Here is a 23,974-nt window from a genome sequence, read left to right as displayed (position 1 = left end):
AGATAAATGTATTTCTTGACTCGTTAATTCATTATCGAATGGCTCCAAAATAATAAATTATGCATTTGATGTTCTGAATTTGGAGCCACAATATATAGTATTAGGAAAGTAACTATATGAGCTGCATAGGTCAGTGAATTTTGAAAAAAATTCAAAAAGCATTTTGGTTAGTAAACTTTAAAAAGTAACTGTTTTTATTTGCACAGGAAAAAAATGAATATGGATGAGACTCAACATTCGGGAGGGAACACTGCATTGGCGTATCCATCTGTGGTGAAGTATGATGGTTTTGTGCAAGACAAGAGATTTGTGGGGCTGTCTTTTCTGACGGGTGTGGCGGTATGCAAAACCGCTACTGCTCCTATTGATCGTGTGAAACTTTTGATGCAAAACGAGGGTGCAATAGCCATGGCGGGTAGGTTATCTGGACCATACAAAGGCATCCGCGACTGTTTGTGGAGAACGATAAGGGAAGAAGGAGTTGCCTCTTTGTGGAGAGGGAACACGGTTAATGTGATCCGTTACTTACCAAGCCAGGCAAGTTGTATAATTGGAATTGGATAGACAGTCACACAGACACCTTGTGCTATGTTTATGCGAGTTTAAAATTATTTAAGGCCATTATCTTAAGGCGATTTGCAAAAATAGGCCAATTATTTTAGTTTTTAGTATTCTTAAGCCACATTTGGGCTCAATTCAGCGTTTATAGGCCACTTTTTGGGGCAAAATGTGGCCCAAAATAGCCTGATTAGGTACACATGTGGCCTAAGAATACCAAAAACTAAAATAATTGGCCTATTTTTGCAAGTCCGAAAAATAGTGACCTATTTTTGCAAATCTCCTTAAGATAATGGCCTTAAATAATTTTAAACTCATGTTTATGCTAAATAAAATGATAAAATGATTTGCAGGCCTTGACTTTAGGATCGTGGGATTGCTTCAGGAGTGTAACTACTATGTTGTACCAAAATTATGAATTTGGGTACTTGAGGTGGTGTTGTTACAACTTTGGCGCAGGTGCGTTTGCTGGTTCTACTTTTAGCTTCTTTTTCCAGCCAATGGACTATGTTCGTACTAGACTGGCAATGGATGTAAAGAAGGGGGGAACGAGGCAGTTCAAGGGCGCCCTTGATCTTTGCAAGAAGACTTTGGCAGCTGACGGCGTTGCTGGATTTTATCGTGGATTCACCCATTCTTATATAGGCGCCACTGTCTACCGCGGCATCTACTTTGGGATGTACGAATCTTTGAAGCCGGTTGTTCTGACTGGCGAGATGCAGGTAGGTATATACTCCCTCCGTCCCACTATAAGTGGGACTCTTTCCTTTCTGGGCAAAACCTTTTCACCTACATATGAGTCTTGTCTTGTGGTGCATTCAGGATAGTTTCTTTGGTAGGTTCGGGGTTGCTTGGGTGAGCGCAATCGTTGCTGGTTCTGCATCTTATACATTTGATATTTCTCGGAGAGGTATGATGATGATGATGTGTGGTGAATTCAAGAGTGCTTTCAAGGGTGGTGGAGCAAACATGCCGAGAGCCATCGTGGGTGCTGCTGCGCTTGCTGCATATGACATGTCCAACCCATTCAATTTGCCATTCCGTGCCTTATGCACGATCAAACCGTAAGTATTAGGAAAGCAACTATAATAGTTAAATAAGCAAACATCTGAGCCTTATGCACCATGTAAAACGATGCCGTATTATATAGTTGGATGGAAAATGGCATAAAATGAGAACAAATTAACAGTCAAGTAATTTTAATAAATATTTAAAGTTTGTATGCAAAAAGAAAATTTGTTGAAATTTCAATAATCTATATACAATTAATCCCTTGTTTTATAATAAACTAGTGTATGATCCGTCGAATTTCCATCACTTTTCATTATAATTTATAATTATAGATCTAGATTGTTGGTCGTGGTGGAGGAAGACATAAATCAAAATGATAATGCTTGTATTGTTCAGTCACCTAAATTCATTTAAAATCTATATACTTGTATTTGTCCCACATACAATATTTACATACAATAAAAAAAATATTCAACATGCAATATTAGCTAATTACGCAAACCCATTTAATTTATAAATATAATTTCTTACAATTATTAGTTATCTGTCATAATAACAACCCCAAACATTACGAAGTAAATATTAATAACAAATATAGTAAATAACAATAGATTAAAATTAAAAATAAAAAAAAATCATGTAGACATAAAATAGTAAATATATATTAATAAAATAGTATATATATTTATTAATTACCTATTTTTGTGTCAAATCCGTATAATAATACGCATTAATTACTCGAACCCCTTTTAATTTATAAACATATATGGTTATAATAATCTATTGTCTGACACAAATATGAAGTAAACATTTGTAATAAATAATAAGATAATAAAATATTAAATAGAAAAATTTTCATGTATACATGTTGATAAATGTTTGTACTCATCAGGGATGTATGTACTCCTAATTGTCCTGTATCCGATAAATAAACTAATAAGCTAGTTTAACAAATGTGTAATTTCTATTTTTTTTTTCTTTTTTTCATATAAAATTATAAATTCCTAATTCGATCTCTTACTACATCAATATTTAGATATATACTCACTGACTAATTCAACACCAAAAATGCATTTAAAAACTATGAGCATTAAAAAAAAAAAAAAACTGAATTCAGGATTATATTTACTTATGTTTGGTAAAAGTCCTATTCTTTAGGATTAGTTGGGCTATCCTGACTAATTCAATACCATAGGAGTGCGTTATCTTTGATTGTAAATTTATCATGAGAAAATGAAGGATAAACAAAATTTAACCCTTTAAATCATTTATTTCTTTTCTCACATTTCCTATTTGACCCTTACTCATTCCTCATTTTTGGAGGGATAATATTATCCCTCCAAAAATGGTGTGATAATATTATCCCTCCTTTGTAGTGTAAATGAGAAATGAGTAAGGGTCAAGTAGGAAATGTGGGAAAAGAAAAGAAATATTTAAAGGGTTAAATTTTGTTTATTCTTCATTTTCTCATGATAAATTTACAATCAAAGATAACGCACCCTAAAAATATTTAAAAAAAGAGTAGTGCTAAATGACCATAATTATGGCTGCCATAATGGGCTAGATTGGTAATTATTCTTCTTTTTTTTTATTTCTATTTTCTTGTGGCGTATATGTAATAGTTATAAGTGTTTCTTTTTCAATTTGAATTCAAACTGTTTTATTAAATATTTTATATGTTATAAGACTTAAATTATATATATATATATAAACACTGGTTCATATTAAATTTTACTAATTTAATTCCAATTTACTAACTTGTAATTATTTTTTACTAAGAACAATTGAACTAATTAAAACGCAATGTGTGACGCTTTTCATAGTTAGTTCTAACTTCTATATCCTTTATATTGAAATTTGAGTGTTGACATTCAAATTTTACTAATATGTTATTATTCCACCACACTATAATTTGACATATGGTGTTAAAAATAAAAACAATATTGCTACGAAATTCAAAATGTTAATATGTTAATTCACATATGATCTATATATAATGCCTTATGCGTCAAAACTGTTATACATATTTAAAATATTATTGATCACAAACTGATAATCAACCTTACATAAATTACAATTTTGAATTTGCAAAAGATATGAAATTATAAATTGAATAAAAAAATATTTAATAAAATGTATTTTGTAATTAATGAGCCAAACGTTTTATAAGAGATTCCTTGTAATCTGCTTCCATCATGTAAACTAATATCAATAATCTTGAACATAGATAAAATTAAAATAATTGAGATACTATATATACACAAAAATTCATGTGAAGCCGGTTTTTTTAAAAAACCACCTTCACAATGAGATAATGATACTTTATCATTATAAAGTATTATTTATATGTTGAAATAGCGTCATTGTGAAAGTAGTTTAAAAAAAACGGTTTCACAGGATGCCACCTCATATATATATATATATATGGGAAAAGGTGCAAATTGGTCTCCGAAGTAGTAGCCCCTATAGCGTATAACCCCTCTTACTCGCTGTGTGTGCAACTAAACCCCTGAACTCTGAGAAAAGGGTGCAAATTCCCCCCTCTGACTAACGGCTGTTAACGACGTTAGGTCAGATGGGGGATTTTGCACCCTTTTCTTGGAGTTTAGGGGTTTAGTTGCACACACAGTGACTAAAGGGGGTTTTACGCTATAGGGGCTACTACTTCAGGGGCTAATCGGCACCTTTTCCCTTTTTTAATTAACTCTCATCTCTCTCACTCAGCCCTCTTTCTCTCTCGGCCACTACACCGCCGCTAACGGTGGTTGAATCACCAAGTTGTAGGATCATCTTTTATCAGCAACACAAACGATTAATCCATCAAATCGACATTATATAGAAATAGCGAAAATGAGGAGGTTATGATCGTTACATTGTGAGAGGCGTCAAATTTGGCGATGGCACCGACGCCTTGCCAAACATCACAAACTCGTGAAGCTTCGAGGCGGCAAGCTTGCTTCTACGGCGTGATTTGGGGGCGACCTTCGCGCTGTCTTTTGTTGAAGCAAAGCACAGAGGACGACCGCAAGTTTGCTAGAGAGTAGCCAGTGGTGATGGAGAGCGTGCGCGGCGCTCTTCGTTCGAAATTCGAGCGGTGGAGGCAGGCCTATGCTAAGGTTCAATCCTTCGTCCTCTTCAGAGGAGAATCGAGCAGGAGACGGCTCTCCGGCTGGGTGCGGCTGCACTGGAGCCATGGATTGGCTGCTTGCCGGCCTTTTAGCAGCGGTGGCGGCGATTTTTCCGTATTTGAGAGAAAGAGGCGACTCCTCATCGAGAAAAGCTAGGGTTCGCAAACTGTCACAGATTGAGATACAGAGCATGTGGTGGGTGTCATTGGCAGTAGGCGGCCGGTTTGCCGGATATCGCCGCGGCGATTTCAGACGGAAGGGGGGAATTAGGGCTCGCCCTTGACGTTGAGCGTGTGCAGCCGAGAGAGCTCTGAGGTTTAGGGCCCAGGAGAGAGGGAAAGGGGCAGCGCCCTCGGCCAGCCTTGCCGGAGCTTAAATCAGCGGCGGTGGCGATTAGATTTTGGAGGAGGAGGGCTCCATGTTTTCTTGTGCGTGACTTTTTGAGAGAAAAGAGAGATGAGAGATAATTTAAAAAAAAAAAAAAGGAAAATGTGCAGATTAGCTCTTGAAGTAGTAGCCCCTGTAGCGTAAAACCCCCCTTAGTCACTGTGTGTGCAACTAAACCCCTGAACTCCGAGAAAATGGTGCAAATTCCCCCCTCTGACCTAACGTCGTTAGATATAGATTATCACACAGCTAGTACATTGAAGTATTAAATTTAATGAGTATCTTATTGTACGTAATAGTTAAACTATAATGATAATGTAGCACATATTTCATTTTCAATACATATAAACGCCAATCTAAAATTAAATTTAATTAACAAAAGATAATAGTATATATATTTTTATATATAATAAATAATTTATAGATAAACATAACTACAAAAAAAATTAAACTAATATTTTTTGTTATTTAGATATATACCTAATTATTCATCTATATATTTATATTAAAATTAATATAAATTCTACCTTTTCAAATTTCATCTTACTTTTCTTAGTTGCATTATTATAATTTAAATATATAAAAATAAATAATAAACAAATTGATATCTAACAAAAATATAGAAAATGAAGTAAAATTAACAATAAAAAAAGGAAAAAAATCGTGTGTTGAACATTAATAGGAAAGAGAGAAAAAAGAAAAAAGAAAATTAATGAAGGGATAGAAAATAAAATATTTTAAATTTTAAATTTTTCATAACTTATTTGTTTTAAATTCATTTTCGATGATTTTTATATCATATTAAAGATCTTGTCATGAACATAAATTTAAAATGTATATTGAATATTTTTTTATGTATTAAATTTGACAATATGAATTAAAATTAAAAAGAATAAGAAAAGATGGAGAAAATTAGTGGAAGAAGAGAGAGAGAGAACAAATGTGGGAGAAAGTAGAGGGAAGAAAAAAAACTCCTCGTTTCCAACTTCTCAAACCCGATTACTCTTTGAACGGCTGAGATTCGATCAACAACAACCAACGGCTTACCATGAATCGAAGTAACCAGATCTACTTTACCTTTCTTCCCCAGCTAGCACTTCCAATTCCCCAAATCTCGTTTCTTCTCACAAAACTCTATCTCTCCATCTTCAACAGCGAGCTTCCCCAATTCTTCACCTTCCAACTTCAGGGGTCACAACTACAAAACTATACCAATTGTTGTGTTTTACGGACCGTCTGCCCCCAAGGCTCCGTCCAATCACGCGCTCGCAAGAGATGGTTGCAACATTCCTCCTTCACTAAGTTCCGACGTATAATACTTTGTTGGAAAATGAAAGATATTTTTTTTACTAAACCGGAAAGTTGAGCAAAAACAAAGCGTTTAAAGAGGAATTATAAAATATTTAATTTATTTCATAAAATCTTTTGTTTAGCTACTCATTAGTAGCTTAATACTTGTGTACATAAAATTAAAAGAACTAAAAACTTTAAAACTAAAACTTTGAAAACTAAAATATAAATATTATAGAGATAAATTTCTAGAGAGAGAGTGTGTTGTATGAAGTTGTGATGATTCTTCGATGATCTCTTCCTCTCCAGAGCTTGGTTTATATAGAGGTCTAATACCCTCTATCTTCCTTGGTGATTGGCCTTTGATTCTTTTTCTGAGTGGCCAGCTTGTGTTGAATGTGATAGCCATTTTCTTTTGTCGGCCATGATTGCCGACACTTGTTAGTGCCCTCACATGAGGCTGGACCCTTTCTTTGTTATCTTGTGATAATGCTGGTAGGGGCCATCTACTTTTTTCCTCCACTCACTTCTGTCGTCTGCTTTTGGTGAGTTGTCTGTCTGTATGATGACCCACTCACTTTTATCGTTTTCTTTTTGGTGTGTGGGATTCCTGTTGTGAGTCACATGAATCCCTTTTTTCTGTCGGGCATCTTACTTTTTTGGGGCCCGAGGTACTCGACTACGTGGATTTTTGTGCTCCTCGTGTTCATCAGACCGAAATCTCCTTCGGTCAGGTTTCGGGAGGAAACCCTTTCCGAACTCTGGTTCCTTCTGCGTTGGATATTCCACGCAGATATGCTCGATCCAATAACCCAAGTGAGCCATGTTACAGAACTTGCGACGAGTCTCTTTGCTCCCGGCCCTGTGATCTTATTTTGCCAAAGTGTTAGCCTTTTTTCTTCAAAGGCCTTTTCGGCAAATTTGGTGGTGGTTCCGGTCATAGTGTTTAACAGGAACGATCCCATACTTGAATTCTGAAAAAATTTAAATCTGGACTTGACCTTGTCCATCTTTGTGAGACAGACTCATAATCCCCATGCTCGTCTGGTGGAGATTTGATCCTCCTTGAATGTAGCGACGATTGAGGACTGATAATCAGGGGCCTTAATTCGGTTCAAGGCCTGGTTGTCGGGTCTTCGAAGCTTTATGAAATGGAAAGCTTCATTGTTCCCCTTCCCTGCAGGTTCTGGTGCTGCACTGAAAAAGTATAGCTCCAAAACATCCCCTCATTTGAGGGACTCGTTATTTCTCCAAGTGTCATACACCGTTTCTTGGATCTATCTTGGTAGACCCTTAATTTCGGTGAATATTGGGGATATGGTATAAACCGAAGCCAGAGCTCCAAACTCATACCATTCCTTGACATCCTGTGGATGGGCACCGGTAGTCATCCACACCCGGGGATATTTTCCTCCGACATCAACCTGATAATTTTCTGGATTAATGCCCTTCCTTGTGTTGAGTTTCTCCCATCTGCTCTCGTACAACTGCCAAGAAGGAGACATTTCAACAAAATTATTATCAACCTCAGATTTGCCAGTCACCGGCCTAAGGCTGATCTCTCCATCTTTTTCCCCAGAGGTGGAGTGTTGACATATTGGTTTAAGAAGTGATTCCTTAGCAACATCTTTTCCTTGAGGATCCGGTTTTGAAACCTTAGCCTCAAGACTTGTGCAAGGGGTACTTGAATCCCCTGCTACCGGTAATCCGGCCGGTACGGTAGTGCCTGCTTTAATCAAGGGTTCCATGATTCCGCGCAGGAGCGGTCCTTGGGTTGCTTTATGAAGATTTATCATCTTCTTAAGGCATTCTTGTATACGGTAAGACACTTTGGCTTCATCAGCCGACTGTATCCTTCCAACTTGTTTGGCATGGAGTACACACTCTTGCCATTCCTGTTGTAGCATCTCCATGTTATCCTAGAGTTGCCTTTGGTTTATAATGATGGCGTCAACCTCAGTTGGATCCATCCCTGGTTAGGAAATCTGCAAGAACATTATCATCAGATTTCAAAATGACAATATCGAAATCATAATATTGACATTCAGCCTACCATCTTAGTAATCTAGCCTTTTCAGGTTTAGATTCAATTTTCTTAGTTAAGAAAGCCTTAACGTTAGTGTTATCGACTTTCAAGACGAATTTCTTGGCAAGTAGAAATAACGGTCATTTTTTAAACGCCTTTCTAACTACATAAAATTCTTTCTCGTTGATGTGCCACCGCACTGCTTCATTGTCGGAGAAGAGGCCACTACAATATCTGCATGGTTCCTCTCCATAGGGGGTGATTTTGGTAAGTACGGATGCCCACCAGAAATCACTTGCATCTGTATAAAGAACCAGATCATCCTCATCTTGTGGTATTGAAAGCTTTGGGAGATTTTTACAAATCCATTTCAGCTTATTAATACCCTCACGATGTTTCTCCTTCAATATGAATGAAACATCTTTCTTTAGTAAATGACTAAAGATTTTCCTGTGTTCTGCAAGGTTTTTAATGAACATCCCTGCAAAGTTGACAACTCCAAGAAAGCTTTGAAGCTGTTTCTTTTCCTTGAGATCTTTTGGAAATTTCTGGACTTTTTCCACAATATGATCTTGCAGAATTATTCCAATCTCATCGATCTCGATTCCCAGAAACTCCATCTTCTGGGTAGCAATGACTGCCTTCTTTTCAGACAGCACTAGTCCTTTTTGTTGACAAACATCCGCAAAGATCTCAAGATGCCTGACATGTTCATGAATGTTTTTTGATGCAATAAGAATATCATCAATATAAACAAACATGAATAAAGAATAATCTTTAAAAAGATTATCCATCTTCATTTGGAATATCTGAGGCGCATTGGCTAGCCCCATTGGCATGACATTCCAGACCTAATGTCCTTGTGGAGTTGAGAAGGCTGTGAACTTCTTACTCCCTTCCTCCATGCGAATCTGGTAAAACCCTGATTTGCAATCAAACTTTGAGAATACCTTTGCACTTCTGATGCAGTTGATAAGGTGTTCTCTGCTCGGGATGAAATATCCATCGAACTCAAGAATGTCATTAATCCCTTTGTAATTAATGACCAAATCTCAGTTTTCCTCGTTTGATCTCCCCATGATTTCTCACTAGAAATCCAGGACTGCTGTAAGGCGAGTTTCCTGGTTCGATCAACTTTAAATCAAGGTGTTCCTTGATTATGCTCCTCATATGCAACTGATCTTGAGTGTTCATTAGGATAGGTCTGAACCTTACGAACTCATGCTCCTTTCCAGTTTTAACTTTCAATGTAGCTTTGAGCTGGTTCTTGTCCCACCATGCCAAATGATCCTCGTGATAACACTTCTGAATTTCCCTCTTGACGTCGGCTATGGACACCTGATCTTCTTCCCTAATATCTTTGTGTGATATCAAAAAAACTTTGAGGATTTGTGTTTCTTCCTCGGAGAGATCTGGAAATCCCTCGGCTCTGCATTTGAGCAGAACATCTCTGAATCTCCGTTGATCCTTCATTTGTGGTCTTCGGAGTCTACCATCATCACCACGCTTGCTACGGAATTTGACTGACATCGAGCGATTAAAAGCTCCTTCGAGCCTTTGCACAATGATTTTGTGGTCATAATTGGTTGTGAACACAAGCCTTCTGGCTTCATTGTCCTGTGTATACCTTTTGAAGGTTTACAGAAAATTATTTCCTAACAAAATATCTGCTCATGTATCATGGAAATAGATGGGAGAGTCTTAACCTTGTACCAAGGTGTTTGTCCTGCTCTGCCGATCAATATTTCTGTACTTTTTTTGATAAGAGCAAAATCTTCTTTGAGAAGTCCTTTCCCGCAATTCGAGGTAGTTCTTCTTCAACTTCTATTGGAAAGACTCCTCGTTTTGTAGTACAGATTTCTGCTCCTGAATCAATATAAGCAGCAAAATATTCTGCTTTGAACTTTTCGTATAACATCCCCACAGAGATGTAGATCGAGAATGGACTCGTCATTTGATCAGCAACCTATTTTCGCCGATTATGATCTCCACCCCACTTGCTTTCCTCGACCATGGTTGATCATTGTCAAGAAAGTTTCGTCCTAAGATCAGGACGTCAGCTTCTTGTCCGACTTTGCCCTCTATCTGGATCTCAAAGCCTCCAATCTCCAGAAATCTGATGTATCGATTGCTTTCTGGATTTGCCAAATAGTTTAACGTGTTGCAAGGAAACTGATTTTTCCTTTCGGTTGTATCAAACTTTTGTGGAAACACTTCTCCATCCTTCGGGGCATTTGAGTTTCACTCTTATGCCTTGAGCTGGTGTTTCCTGGATCGCCTTTCTCTCGTAGGAATGAGATAAACTTCTTTCTAAAGGCCTTGATATCAACCTATCTTCTTGAAATGATAGCCTTGGTGCTCCCAATCCAAGACTTTGATTATGTTTTAGCACCTGCTTGTCTCCGACTTGGATGTCAATTTCCCTTATTTATGGGATTTTGACTCGATCAGGGCTAATTGCCTTGGCCACTTCTTTGAATACTTCTGGGATTTCAATAAAATTCTTCCCCATAAATAAATTCGTGTGGTGGGAATTTGATAGGGCATAATGATACTTGATATGTAATCGAGTATGGCCTATTTCCTCCCGTCAATATATCCTTCCTCTTGTAGTCCTGATAGAGTGTCAGGGCTCGGCTGAAGGCTGAATCTTGAAGATTATAAGCGATCTGTGGGTACAATTCGGTTACAATCTGCTTGGCGTAGAGATTGCCTGAGAAAGCTCCCAGCACTGCATCTCTCGAATTTGTAATCCTCTTGTCACAAATTGCAATATCAATTGGTGTATCTGTCCTTGGTGAAAGTGAGGACTTGATTACCAACTGGATTGCTCCAATATGAATACATTTAATCGCCTTAGCGACTTCTAGCTTCATTTTTGAGAGATCCCTCCGCACATATTCGGCTGGAATTAATTGGATCTCTACTTGGTTGTTCGTCATTTCTATTGAAAGCGCCAACTCCTAACTCGTTGTGCCGAAGAAGACATGATGCTTCCTTTTGAATGGACTCAAGCTTTGTAGAACTTGATCCAATCTTCCTCTTGAAAACACTTGGAACGTTTGTATATCCATTGTTTTGTTCTTGAGTTTAGTCACGAGTTTTTCCACCACCTTTCCTGCGAGATCAGAGAATGATTGGTGTATCCATCCTGATCATCCTTTTGGAAGTGGATAACCTCATCCTCGTTAGTCTGACTCGTCTCCGGATGATCCATCAGTCATGTCCGAATCTTCAGAACTAAAGACTTCTTTCTGCTCGTATATACTCTCATCGGAGGATATATCTTCGAACCGATATACAGGTATCAGTTCTTGGTTATAGATGGCATCTTCGATATCTGGTGTGGATTCGAATCTCTTCATCCCTCTTTTCTCGTTGTCAGGACAGTTGGTAGAAATATGCCCCTTTGCACCACATGTCCAGTAGTTGCAATCTTTGAAACTTTCATTTGTTTTGGCTTGGGTACGCCTGAAAGTTTTTCTCGTCGGGGTTCTTTTTTTAGATGAAACCCCACCCCTCAATGGTCCGCTCCGTTGGCCTGACTTGTAAGATCGGGCTTTTTGCTTAGACCACATAGTTCTAGATCTCCAAGAACCTCGCCTTGTTCTTGATTCTCTTTCATAGGGTTGGTGATAACACTCATATTTCCATGGTTTTTAATGTTCATATGATGTTAATTTTATAGGAAATTGAATGTTGGAATTTGCTTTATCTTGTGAAACATGATTCTTACTCGAACTTTGAAGGAATTTTCAGATTTATTGAGTTCGAATTTGGAACAATGTTCTGAAATAGAAGTTGTAGATCATCTCGATACGAGTTCGTGAGCGCAAACAGATCATAAATCGAAGTTCGGACGAGAAAGTTATGGCCGAAACAAAAACGTCGCGCGCAGCAGTCAAAATTCGGCGACCTAAACGGCGACCGCCGAGTTGGTCGCCGAAATTTCTGTTTCAGATTTGCACCGCGAGTTCTAAATTCGGCGAGCGCCGAATTTGGCCATTTTTCAGCACAAATTCGGCGACCTAAACGGCAACCGCCGAGTTTGACCGCCGAATTTGACGGATTTGCGAGATTTTCCGATTTTTAGAGTTCTTCTGGGTTTCAAACACTGTATTTTACCCTGATACTTTAAATAGGTCTTCTTTTGACCTATCTAGGGTTCCTTTTTTAGTTCCTAAACTTTATTTTCTCAGTTTCGTAGCTTTAGATTATTATTGCTTTCCAGTTTTTACAGCTTGGATTGGATTTCCACAAGATTGAAGATTCAAGCCGCTACAATTATTTTATTCAGAGTTTTATTTAATTCAGTTCTTTCAATTGAGTTCTCATTAATTATGTTTTTGCTTTCTTTTATTATGTTTGGCTAGTTCTTTTATCTGAACCTATGGTTTGTATATAGCTGATTAATTATGTGTTTTTGATTTATTGATATCAATTTGCCCTCCAACTTGTGATTCATGATTCCTGGTGCCTGTTTTCTTGTGAATTATCTGATCAATAATTTACATGTCTAGCTGTTCAGTTTGAGTCTTGAATGCGATAATTGTTCAGCCGATTCAGGAATGCATGATATAGTGTTAGCCTTGAGTCTTGATTGCGACAGGTGAAGCTATAGGAAGCTATTCTTTGTGTACGCTTAGGAGTTAATTTATTCCTTGGAGTCTTGAATGCGAAAAGGGATTAATTAATCTACGTTCATAGGTGGTCGTTAGAGACGCTTGTGAATAATATAGTGATCTTTCATCAGGGTTGGATTAAAATTGGTAATTGAATCAATAGGTTAAATGCATGTAGTTGCTTAGTAAAAGTACATCCCTAGGGTCAGAGCTTTCCTTATATTTGAGTTAATTATCATAGTTTACATACTCTTTAGTTTTTATTTAGTTAATCTTAGTTCTTAATTCATCTTCATAATCGTTTACCTGCATACTGTGAGAGTCTGTTTAGGAGATAGCTAAAGTAGTTTCGTTGTGTCAGTCCCTGTGGATACGATACTTGGTTACCAATTTGTGCTACAATTGCACCGTGTTAGTTGCGGTAATTTGTTGCTAATAATTTAGTGATCAGTTGGAACCTATTTTTCTTCTTTTTCTTTCTTTGATACAATAATTCCTAACCAATTTTTGTTGGTAGGTCAATATTGTCGCAAATCAAAGGGTGAAAAATTATTAGATTACAATTATTCATAACCGGTTGTCAAAAGTTGTAACTAAAAACAAAAAAATTGTAAAAATAAAAAGACAAAATAAAAAATAATGAATAACCGGTCATGTGTATAGTGCACAGACCAACCTTAAAACAATTCATTCTATCTCTCCTATTATAATAACATGTTAATTATAAAATATATATAACAATAACTAATAGTATAATAAAATATATTTTAGGTTGAAATAGGTTATTGATAAAGCATAAAAATATTTTTTTATTAAAAGGTTAGGTTAAGATGGGTTGTTGATAAAAAAAAATGTCTTATAATTATTATTGAAAGTGGTGAAAAGATAAAAAATAAGAATAAATGGGGTATTATAAGTATATAAATTATAAATGCGAATATATATATAGGAGCGCGCTCCAATGAGACCCCCTATTTTTCGTGTAACATGAGTACAATGAATAAGACATATAATACTAATGAACAAGACGTATATCTAACGAACAAGATGTATATACTGATGAAAAATAAAATTTAAAAAATTCGTAATGAATAAGACATATATACTGATGAACATGGCAGTATATACTGATGAACAATGCAGTATATACTGATGAATAAAAAAATTCAAAATATTCTGCTCCCCCCAGGATTCGAACCCTGCAAAAAAAAATCATCCTCCAGATACAATATCAGCCATAGGATTGATGAAATAAACGCACCAGATCGTGCCCTAGATCTCACTAAAATTAGGGGGTCTCATTGGAGCGGCCCCCGATATATATATATATATATATATATATATATATATATATATAATTTGTAACAACTTATATTTATAAAAGTAAATGATCGTGTAACTAATCAAAATGGGACGAGTACGAGTATATATATTTTAAACGGGTAAGAATATTTATCAACATGTCTTCGTAGAATTTTCTCTAATTTTAAGTGTTTTGTTATTCAAATTGTCTAGGTATGAGTAACATACATTTTTGACGGGTACAAACATTTTATCAACATGTTTACATAATATTTTTTCTTTCTAATTTATAATCTCTTAATTTTGTATATGAATATTTATTTTTTAATATTTGAGTCTTTATTGAGATGGATAACCAATTATTGTGATAAATTATATTTATAAATATAAATATGTGTGGATATTGAAGACATATTACTATACAATTTTATGATGAGAACAAATAGTAAAATAGTTTATTTACATAGTAAATTCAACAGATTACACACTAGTTATAACTAAATTCAATTAGAGTTTGTTAACTCCCAATTGAATGTATTGAATTGAGATTCTGTATGATTTTAAAAGATTTCGAAAGTTTGGGTGTATTCAATCCAGACTTTTAAAAGTCTTTGAAAATCCAGAGGTATTCAAACCAGATTTTTTAAAGTCTTTTAAAATCCCGAGGTATTCAAACCGAACTTTTTAAAGTCTTTTAAAATCATGTGATATTCAACATTTCATGGATTTTAATAATTCATGGATTCTGATGGATTTGTCAAAAAAAAAAAAAATACAAAGGACGAAATCCGAGCTTCAGACTTGAGATTTCGATGGATTTCTCTAAACTCCATGCGACTTCACGCGGAGTCTATGAATTCAAAAGTCCTTTAAAATCCATCCTTTAAAATCCATGAACTTTTTAAAGTCCTTTAAAATCCTATAGAATCTCAATTCAATACACCTCCTAAGTCCAAGTTAAAAGTTTATTATCGTTGATTTATATATATAAGTACGCGGTAAAATCTATTTAGAATTCTTATAAATTTTGAAAATAAATAAATTGATGTACAGTATAAAGTTTAATTCTGCCATGGTCTGTAGAGTCGGCCGCAAGAAACTCATTTGAGAGTAAAAATAAATGTATATTTTCTTTTGCACTTTCTCTCAAAAAATTTGTGCTCTACTTTCCTCTCAATCACGTCTATCTTTCTCTCTATCTTCCACACGCAGTAGAACTTCAGCTGTTTTATAATCGGTGAGAATCGACCAAAGCTTAGTATGTGTTATTCTTTTTAGCACATTTTATGTTTTATGTGATTTAGTATATATTTATTGATGAGATTGGCAACACCCATTATTTCTCCTCTGATTTGTGTAAATGAGATTGACAGCCTTCACTTTGTGTAGATCTTGTTGCCTGTCGTTTGAATTCATAATAAAAAAGAGCATATGCAGTCACTAAATCAGAAAAAAAAATGTTTATGAATCGTTTTAATTGTTGTATTATGGGTTTTTCGTCCATTATTTATGGAGTCTTCACATTGTTTAATTTGTTTCTAATTTTTTGGTTAGGGTTTTAATTTATGACAAATTCAGTATTTTGGTGTTTTTCCCCTTTAATTATTTCTGGGCGTGTAGTATTGAGAATTTGTATAGCGCATTTCATTCAAGAATTAAATGTATCTATCTTATGCACGTTTCACATTTCTTGTATTTATATTTGTGTTTTTGTTGTTTGATGCGTCATTACTCTTTTACAGTCAAATCTGGGGTTAAATGTTTAACAATTTCATTATTTTTACTAGTTTTGCTCCCATGCGATGCACGGTAATAGTTATTTAACTAAATTATTTAAAAGTATAAGTAATCTATACTTTTTAATGTTGAATGTCTTTTTATATTATACTAATATTTTTATAATTTAAAAGATAATATTGATAATTTTTTAAACTTATATAAGAGAGATCTCACTAATACTATAATTGTTTAAATGAAGGTGACTTTTTATAGTTGTATGTAAGTTAAATCAATGACCAATATCAATTAACAACATATTTTTTATCAACTATCATTATTATCTAGTTAAAATGTTCATCAAAATATTCATATGTTTTTATTTTAGGTTTCTATTAAGAAATAAATTTTTTCTAAAACTTTATTTATGCATAGTAGTAAAAAAGATTTTCTAGAATTTTTATTATTTGATGCATAATATACAACTCTGAATTTTTTCAAAATACTTCATTCGTCCCAGTTATATAGGCTAATTGAATTCTGTAAAATGATTAAGAAAATCATTGTAAAAGAAAATTATACAAGTATATTCCTAACATCTCCATATTTATTATTTGACAATACATTAATGCTAGAGTGAGTCAAAGAATTAAATTAACGCGTATCAGGACAATAAAGATGAGAAGAAGTTTGATGATTGTTTTGAGCACACTAAAATTTATACTCTTTTGTCGTGTGAATTTATGATTTTTTTTAAGATAAATTTGAATCTAAAATGAATTAATTTTTTAATGAAATATATAAATTGAATGACAAAAAAAAATGCAATAAGATAACATAAAAGTATTATTTTATAGAATATTAGATTAAACAATTATAATTTTAGAATATTTGCATGTTTTTGCCCCTTCTATAGTATTATTTTATAGATATATATTAGATTAAATTAATGAACATTCATAGGCTATAATATCTTATCTATTATAGATTAAAATCAATATATACACACACACACACACATATATTGTATGGAATATACCATTTATATAACATAATATATTATTAATTGTATATAAGTAAATCTTCTTAAGTTTATTACATGTCACTATAGAAATAACATTCAGTTAAAATATTAAAATTAATGTGTTGTCATGAGCTATGTCATTGTAACATTAATTATTAATTGTTGATCCAAAATTATCAATACATAAATATGATATGCCATTTTTAAAATACATAGGGGATTGGAACCCAGGACCATCCAATAAAATGATGAATTCACTGTATATCTTTATGATCTAAATGCAAAAAATGGTTCATAGTTTATATCTTAAAGTGACTTTTAATTTATTTTAGCCAATCTTTGGTTCATAGTTAATATATATACATAACTAATATATTTTAGAGATACAAAATTAACTATATTTTAATTAAAATAATAGAAAATTTATAACAAAAAAATACCAATATGATTTGGAGTAGACGAAATGAAGACAAACTAAAAAATAAAAATAAAATTCTAAAATTAGTAAGTTAATTTTAGTAGAAAAAATATATAACTTATTATTTATGAGAATAGTTTTCTTTTACATACAATAAGAATATTAGTAGAAAAATTAACGAATAAAATAAGAAGATTAGCGTTGACATAAAGATAAAGAGATTAGTAGAAAAAATATTTATTGCTTGAGAAAGAAAACTATTCTTTTAGAATCTATAGATCAAATATAATTGGTACAAATATTTCAAAAAAAAAATTAGAATTTTAAGGGAATAATTGAAATTTTGAAATTATGTGAGAAATTATCATATTTCATGTTATAATGTAATTCATTATTCTTACATTATATATAATGGACAATGAATATATTTGAAGGAATCATTAATTACTATACTACTCTGAATTTTTTCAAAATACATAATATACAACTCTGAATTTTTTCAAAATACTTCATTCGTCCCAGTTATATAGGCTGATTGAATTCTGTAAAATGATTAAGAAAATCATTGTAAAAGAAAATTATACAAGTATATTCCTAACATCTCCATATTTATTATTTGACAATACATTAATGCTAGAGTGAGTCAAAGAATTAAATTAATGCGTATCAGGACAATAAAGATGAGAAGAAGTTTGATGATTGTTTTGAGCACACTAAAATTTATACTCTTTTGTCGTGTGAATTTATGATTTTTTTTAAGATAAATTTGAAGCTAAAATGAATTAATTTTTTAATGAAATATATAAATTGAATGACAAAAAAAAATGCAATAAGATAACATAAAAGTATTATTTTATAGAATATTAGATTAAACAATTATAATTTTAGAATATTTGCATGTTTTTGCCCCTTCTATAGTATTATTTTATAGATATATATTAGATTAAATTAATGAACATTCATAGGCTATAATATCTTATCTATTATAGATTAAAATCAATATATACACACACACACACACATATTGTATGGAATATACCATTTATATAACATAATATATTATTAATTGTATATAAGTAAATCTTCTTAAGTTTATTACATGTCACTATAGAAATAACATTCAGTTAAAATATTAAAATTAATGTGTTGTCATGAGCTATGTCATTGTAACATTAATTATTAATTGTTGATCCAAAATTATCAATACATAAATATGATATGCCATTTTTAAAATACATAGGGGATTGGAACCCAGGACCATCCAATAAAATGATGAATTCACTGTATATCTTTATGATCTAAATGCAAAAAATGGTTCATAGTTTATATCTTAAAGTGACTTTTAATTTATTTTAGCCAATCTTTGGTTCATAGTTAATATATATACATAACTAATATATTTTAGAGATACAAAATTAACTATATTTTAATTAAAATAATAGAAAATTTATAACAAAAAAATACCAATATGATTTGGAGTAGACGAAATGAAGACAAACTAAAAAATAAAAATAAAATTCTAAAATTAGTAAGTTAATTTTAGTAGAAAAAATATATAACTTATTATTTATGAGAATAGTTTTCTTTTACATACAATAAGAATATTAGTAGAAAAATTAACGAATAAAATAAGAAGATTAGCGTTGACATAAAGATAAAGAGATTAGTAGAAAAAATATTTATTGCTTGAGAAAGAAAACTATTCTTTTAGAATCTATAGATCAAATATAATTGGTACAAATATTTCAAAAAAAAAATTAGAATTTTAATGGAATAATTGAAATTTTGAAATTATGTGAGAAATTATCATATTTCATGTTATAATGTAATTCATTATTCTTACATTATATATAATGGACAATGAATATATTTGAAGGAATCATTAATTACTATACTATAATATTTGTAGGTGTGAACTAATTACCATAAACAAAAAATATATATAAATCATCATAAATATACATATGTTATGTACTAATTATAAACTATCTATATTATATGAAATAAATCACAAAAAAATAAGTACATTGATATGTACATACATATGTTATGTACTGTATTGGATTATATACATGTGTATACATATAACCGACTATTAATATGTGAATGAATTAGTCAATATTGACATATTTATGATATGAACTAATTATCATATTTAATGCTTTAATTAATTGTTAATTACCAAATTTAAGATATGACTAAATAGTGATTAGTATAGAAATTACACTCTAGTTTTGGGCGGGAAAAAAATTGTGAAGTTGGATGAGCTTTTATATATATATAGATTTGATCTAGATAAATGTATTTCTTGACTCGTTAATTCATTATCGAATGGCTCCAAAATAATAAATTATGCATTTGATGTTCTGAATTTCGAGCCACAATATATAGTATTAGGTCAGTGAATTTTGAAAAAAATTCAAAAAGCATTTTGGTTAGTAAACTTTAAAAAGTAATTGTGCAAATTGTGTTGCTGTTTTTATTTGCACAGGAAAAAAATGAGTATGGATGAGACTCAACATTCGGGAGGGAACACTGCATTGGCATATCCATCTGTGGTGAAGTCTGATGGTTTTGTGCAAGACAAGAGATTTGTGGGGCTGTCTTTTCTGACGGGTGTGGCGGTATGCAAAACCGCTACTGCTCCTATTGATCGTGTGAAACTTTTGATGCAAAACGAGGGTGCAATAGCCATGGCGGGTAGGTTATCTGGACCATACAAAGGCATCCGCGACTGTTTGTGGAGAACAATAAGGGAAGAAGGAGTTGCCTCTTTGTGGAGAGGGAACGCGGTTAATGTGATCCGTTACTTACCAAGCCAGGCAAGTTGTATAATTGGAATTGGATAGACAGTCACACAGACACCTTGTGCTATGTTTATGCGAGTTTTAAATTATTTAAGGCCATTATCTTAGGGCGATTTGCAAAAATAGGCCACTATTTTTCGAACTTGCAAAAATAGGCCAATTATTTTAGTTTTTGGTATTTTTAGGCCACATTTGAGCTCAATTCAGCGTTTATAGGCCACTTTTTGGGGCAAAATGTGGCCCAAAATAGCCTGATTAGGTACACATGTGGCTTAAGAATACCAAAAACTAAAATAATTGGCCTATTTTTGCAAATCGCCCTAAGATAATGGCCTTAAATAATTTTAAACTCATGTTTATGCTAAATAAAACGATTTGCAGGCCTTGACTTTAGGATCGTGGGATTGCTTCAGGAGTGTAACTACTATGTTGTACCAAAATGATGAATTTGGGTACTTGAGGTGGTGTTGTTACAACGTTGGCGCAGGTGTGTTTGCTGGTTCTACTTTTAGCTTCTTTTTCCAGCCAACGGACTATGTTCGTACTAGACTGGCATTGGATGTAAAGAAGGGGGGAACGAGGCAGTTCAAGGGCTCCCTTGATCTTTGCAAGAAGACTTTGGCAGCTGACGGCGTTGCTGGATTTTATCGTGGATTCACCCATTCTTATATAGGCGCCACTGTTTACCGCGGCATCTACTTTGGGATGTACGAATCTTTGAAGCCGGTTGTTCTGACTGGCGAGATGCAGGTAGGTATATACTCCCTCCGTCCCACCATAAGTAGGGGTGTAATCGAACCGAGCCGAACCGAATAGTGGTGTGTTCAAGTTTGGTTTGTTAAGTATCGAATCGAATCCCGAACTTTACTTACCGAATACTTTGAGGCTCACGAGCGGCTCACGAGCCTATACGAACTTTCTAAATTTATATTTATATTCAAAATATTGATTATTTTATTTTAAAAATAAATTATTTTATTTAAAATAATAAATATATTAATTATTTTCTTATAACAAACAAAATTAATTAGAGATTTAATACAATTATTATTAATTTTAGTGGATAAATATAAGTTATGTCTACTAATAATTTATATTTTTCAAGCTAAATCACTTGACGAACATGTTCACGAGCTAACGAGCCGAATACTACTAAGCTCAAGTTTGGTTTGTTTATTTTACGAGCTTCTCTAAACGAACTTGAACGAGCTTTTTTCGAGCCGAGCTCCGAATAGTTCGCGAGCGGCTTGGTTTGTTTACAGCCCTAACCATAAGTGATGCTCTTTCCTTTCTGGGCAAAACCTTTTCACCTACATATGAGTCTCGTCTTGTGGTGCATTCAGGATAGTTTCTTTGGTAGGTTCGGGGTTGCTTGGGTGAGCGCAATCGTTGCTGGTTCTGCATCTTATACATTTGATATTTCTCGGAGAGGTATGATGATGATGATGTGTGGTGAATTCAAGAGTGCTTTCAAGGGTTGTGGAGCAAACATACCGAGAGCCATCGTAGGTGCTGCTGCGCTTGCTGCATATGATATGTCCAACCCATTCAATTTGCCATTCCGTGCCTTATGCATAAAATAGTAAATAACAAACATTACGAAGTAAATATGTGATGCCCCGCTCTTTAAATACATATTAGATTAAATATGTGCATTAGTTATAAAATTCTTTTAATTATTTATGGTGATTATTTTGTTCAGATAATGTTATTTCAGCAAAAGTCTGTATAAGAGATACAGAGCTGCGATTTAATATTCAGTCATGAATGAAACCAATAATTAAATTTATAGGTTTAACTATACGTTTGAGACTTTGTTTTACCAGTTTATTGATTTAATCAATATTATTAGAAAATTTAGATTTATAACCGATTTTATAAATCGTGTTATTTAAATCAAATTGCTAGAATTATAACTTGAGATCATATGCATAATAATTTTATTATTTCGCGTTATATGTGTTAAGGTATTAAGTCGCGAATTAATTCCGACTTTCACGTATTAAATCTCAAGATTGAGGATTTAATTTATATAAATACGACGAGTATTTATTAAACGAGAATTGGAGAATTATTACAGGAACTAGGAGAAACTAGATCACGGCGCTACACGTATGTCTCGATTTTTCATCCAACACATCAATTCCTACACTATTTCCTACACTATTCCCTACACTATTCCACCTTCCCCTCCAACACCTCATTACTGCAAATTTTTTTTAAAAGTTTCATTATCTTCATGCATGTGTAATTGCTCCATTTTACTACATTTTCTTCCATCTTAAACTCTTCTGCAAAAAGTTCAGTTTATCACCAACTCTCTCCTACAACTATCTCGCTACATATATGTAGGGAAAATGTTTTGACACCTCTAAAACTATACACCATTTATCCAAAATGCCCCATACTATTAATAATAGCCAAACAATATGTGAACTATCAAATGTTTAATCATATCTAACATCTTTCATAATGTTGATTGGGCATTAGTTCAGCAGATGTGTCAATACATCATGAGGTGGAATACAACTACAAAAGAGATAACAATCATGCACAATTTCTTGACAGTAACCATCTCTCTCTCTCAGTATACGGGGAAAATGTTTTGACGTCTAAAACTATACAACATTTATCCAAAATGTACAATACTATCACTAATAGCTTAACAATCAATTTTCAAAAGCTTCAGCACGCCGAGAAAGAAATTTCACGGCAAGATCACAATTGTCAAAGGATGCAAATTTCAACGATCAAATCTTCAAAAGTTGCAACTCCCGGTACCAAAATTTCCACCATTTTGATTCTGTTGTCTGCAGAAACTCCTCTATAAATTGAGGAGAGTTCTGCAGAAGGAAGAAGTGCAGCAAGAGGTGTGAGGCAAGAGAGAGTTTAGGAGATTTTTTTTTTACTTGCAAGAGCTCAAGTGAGCTCCCTTCGCCGGGCCATTTCTTCGTCGACCGGCCACTAGGCTCTAAACCAAGAACGTGTACTCGTTCCTCCATCTTTAGGCTACCAAACCCAACAATCGAAAGGCCGAAACCTTCTCTATATTTTCCCGACCAAAGGCCACAATATCCTTCGGAGGCCAACGTCGAATTCCCGACTTAGCCACCGGCCAACTTACGGCCTTCGTTTCTCACTATCCTTACGACGAAAAAGGATCAAGAAACCACCGTTGTGTAGCCTGATCTATCTCGCACGAGGAAAACTAAGTCGTAGACCTTCGCGGCTAAACCCCATCGCGGAACGACGACCAGAAAAAAAACCCCGGCGAACAACTTCCATTAGTGCTCACTTGGACAAGGGTAAGTTGACGCCCTTATTTCGATGCATTCCCGTTTCTATTATATTATGGGAAATTTCTGGGGTATCGATGGGAGTGTGGTAAATATTCGTACAAAGTTTCATATCAGTTGAACTTCGTTTACTACCCTTTTAAAATTCAAGAAGTCTACTGCCAGTATCTGCTGAAACTGTCATGAGGCAGATGATTAGGTTAATTATTTCAGTAACCATATGTTGATATTTAGCTCTCAAAGTTTTATTTTATGAAGATATATGTGTTAGCTATCTGCATATAAAATTTGAGGTCATTCCAGTAACTTTTGATATTTTTCAAAAATCTGGACTTTCAGTTGGCAGAAACTGCCGAATCTGGTAGGCGATGGGAAAATCGCTATATCTC

General features: G+C 33.7%; 2 protein-coding genes across 2 annotated transcripts; both read left to right on the top strand.

Annotated features, from left to right (window-relative positions):
* Positions 1-219: 219 nt before the first annotated feature.
* On the top strand, positions 220-1,823 carry LOC130998802 (ADP,ATP carrier protein, mitochondrial-like). The gene is made up of 3 exons (XM_057924207.1): positions 220-537; positions 912-1,280; positions 1,381-1,823. The coding sequence occupies exons 1-3, from the start codon at positions 220-222 to the stop codon at positions 1,624-1,626; spliced, it is 933 nt and encodes a 310-aa protein (XP_057780190.1). The 3' UTR covers positions 1,627-1,823.
* Positions 1,824-15,411: 13,588 nt separating this feature from the next.
* On the top strand, positions 15,412-21,872 carry LOC130998801 (ADP,ATP carrier protein, mitochondrial-like). Its single transcript, XM_057924206.1, has 4 exons — positions 15,412-15,561; positions 19,974-20,304; positions 20,671-21,039; positions 21,633-21,872. The coding sequence occupies exons 2-4, from the start codon at positions 19,981-19,983 to the stop codon at positions 21,870-21,872; spliced, it is 933 nt and encodes a 310-aa protein (XP_057780189.1). The 5' UTR covers positions 15,412-15,561; positions 19,974-19,980.
* The last annotated feature ends 2,102 nt before the right edge of the window (positions 21,873-23,974 follow it).

This window comes from Salvia miltiorrhiza, chromosome 8, assembly GCF_028751815.1.
Source record: "Salvia miltiorrhiza cultivar Shanhuang (shh) chromosome 8, IMPLAD_Smil_shh, whole genome shotgun sequence".
Lineage (NCBI taxonomy): Eukaryota > Viridiplantae > Streptophyta > Magnoliopsida > Lamiales > Lamiaceae > Salvia > Salvia miltiorrhiza.
This window is presented reverse-complemented; position numbering and strand designations above follow the sequence as displayed.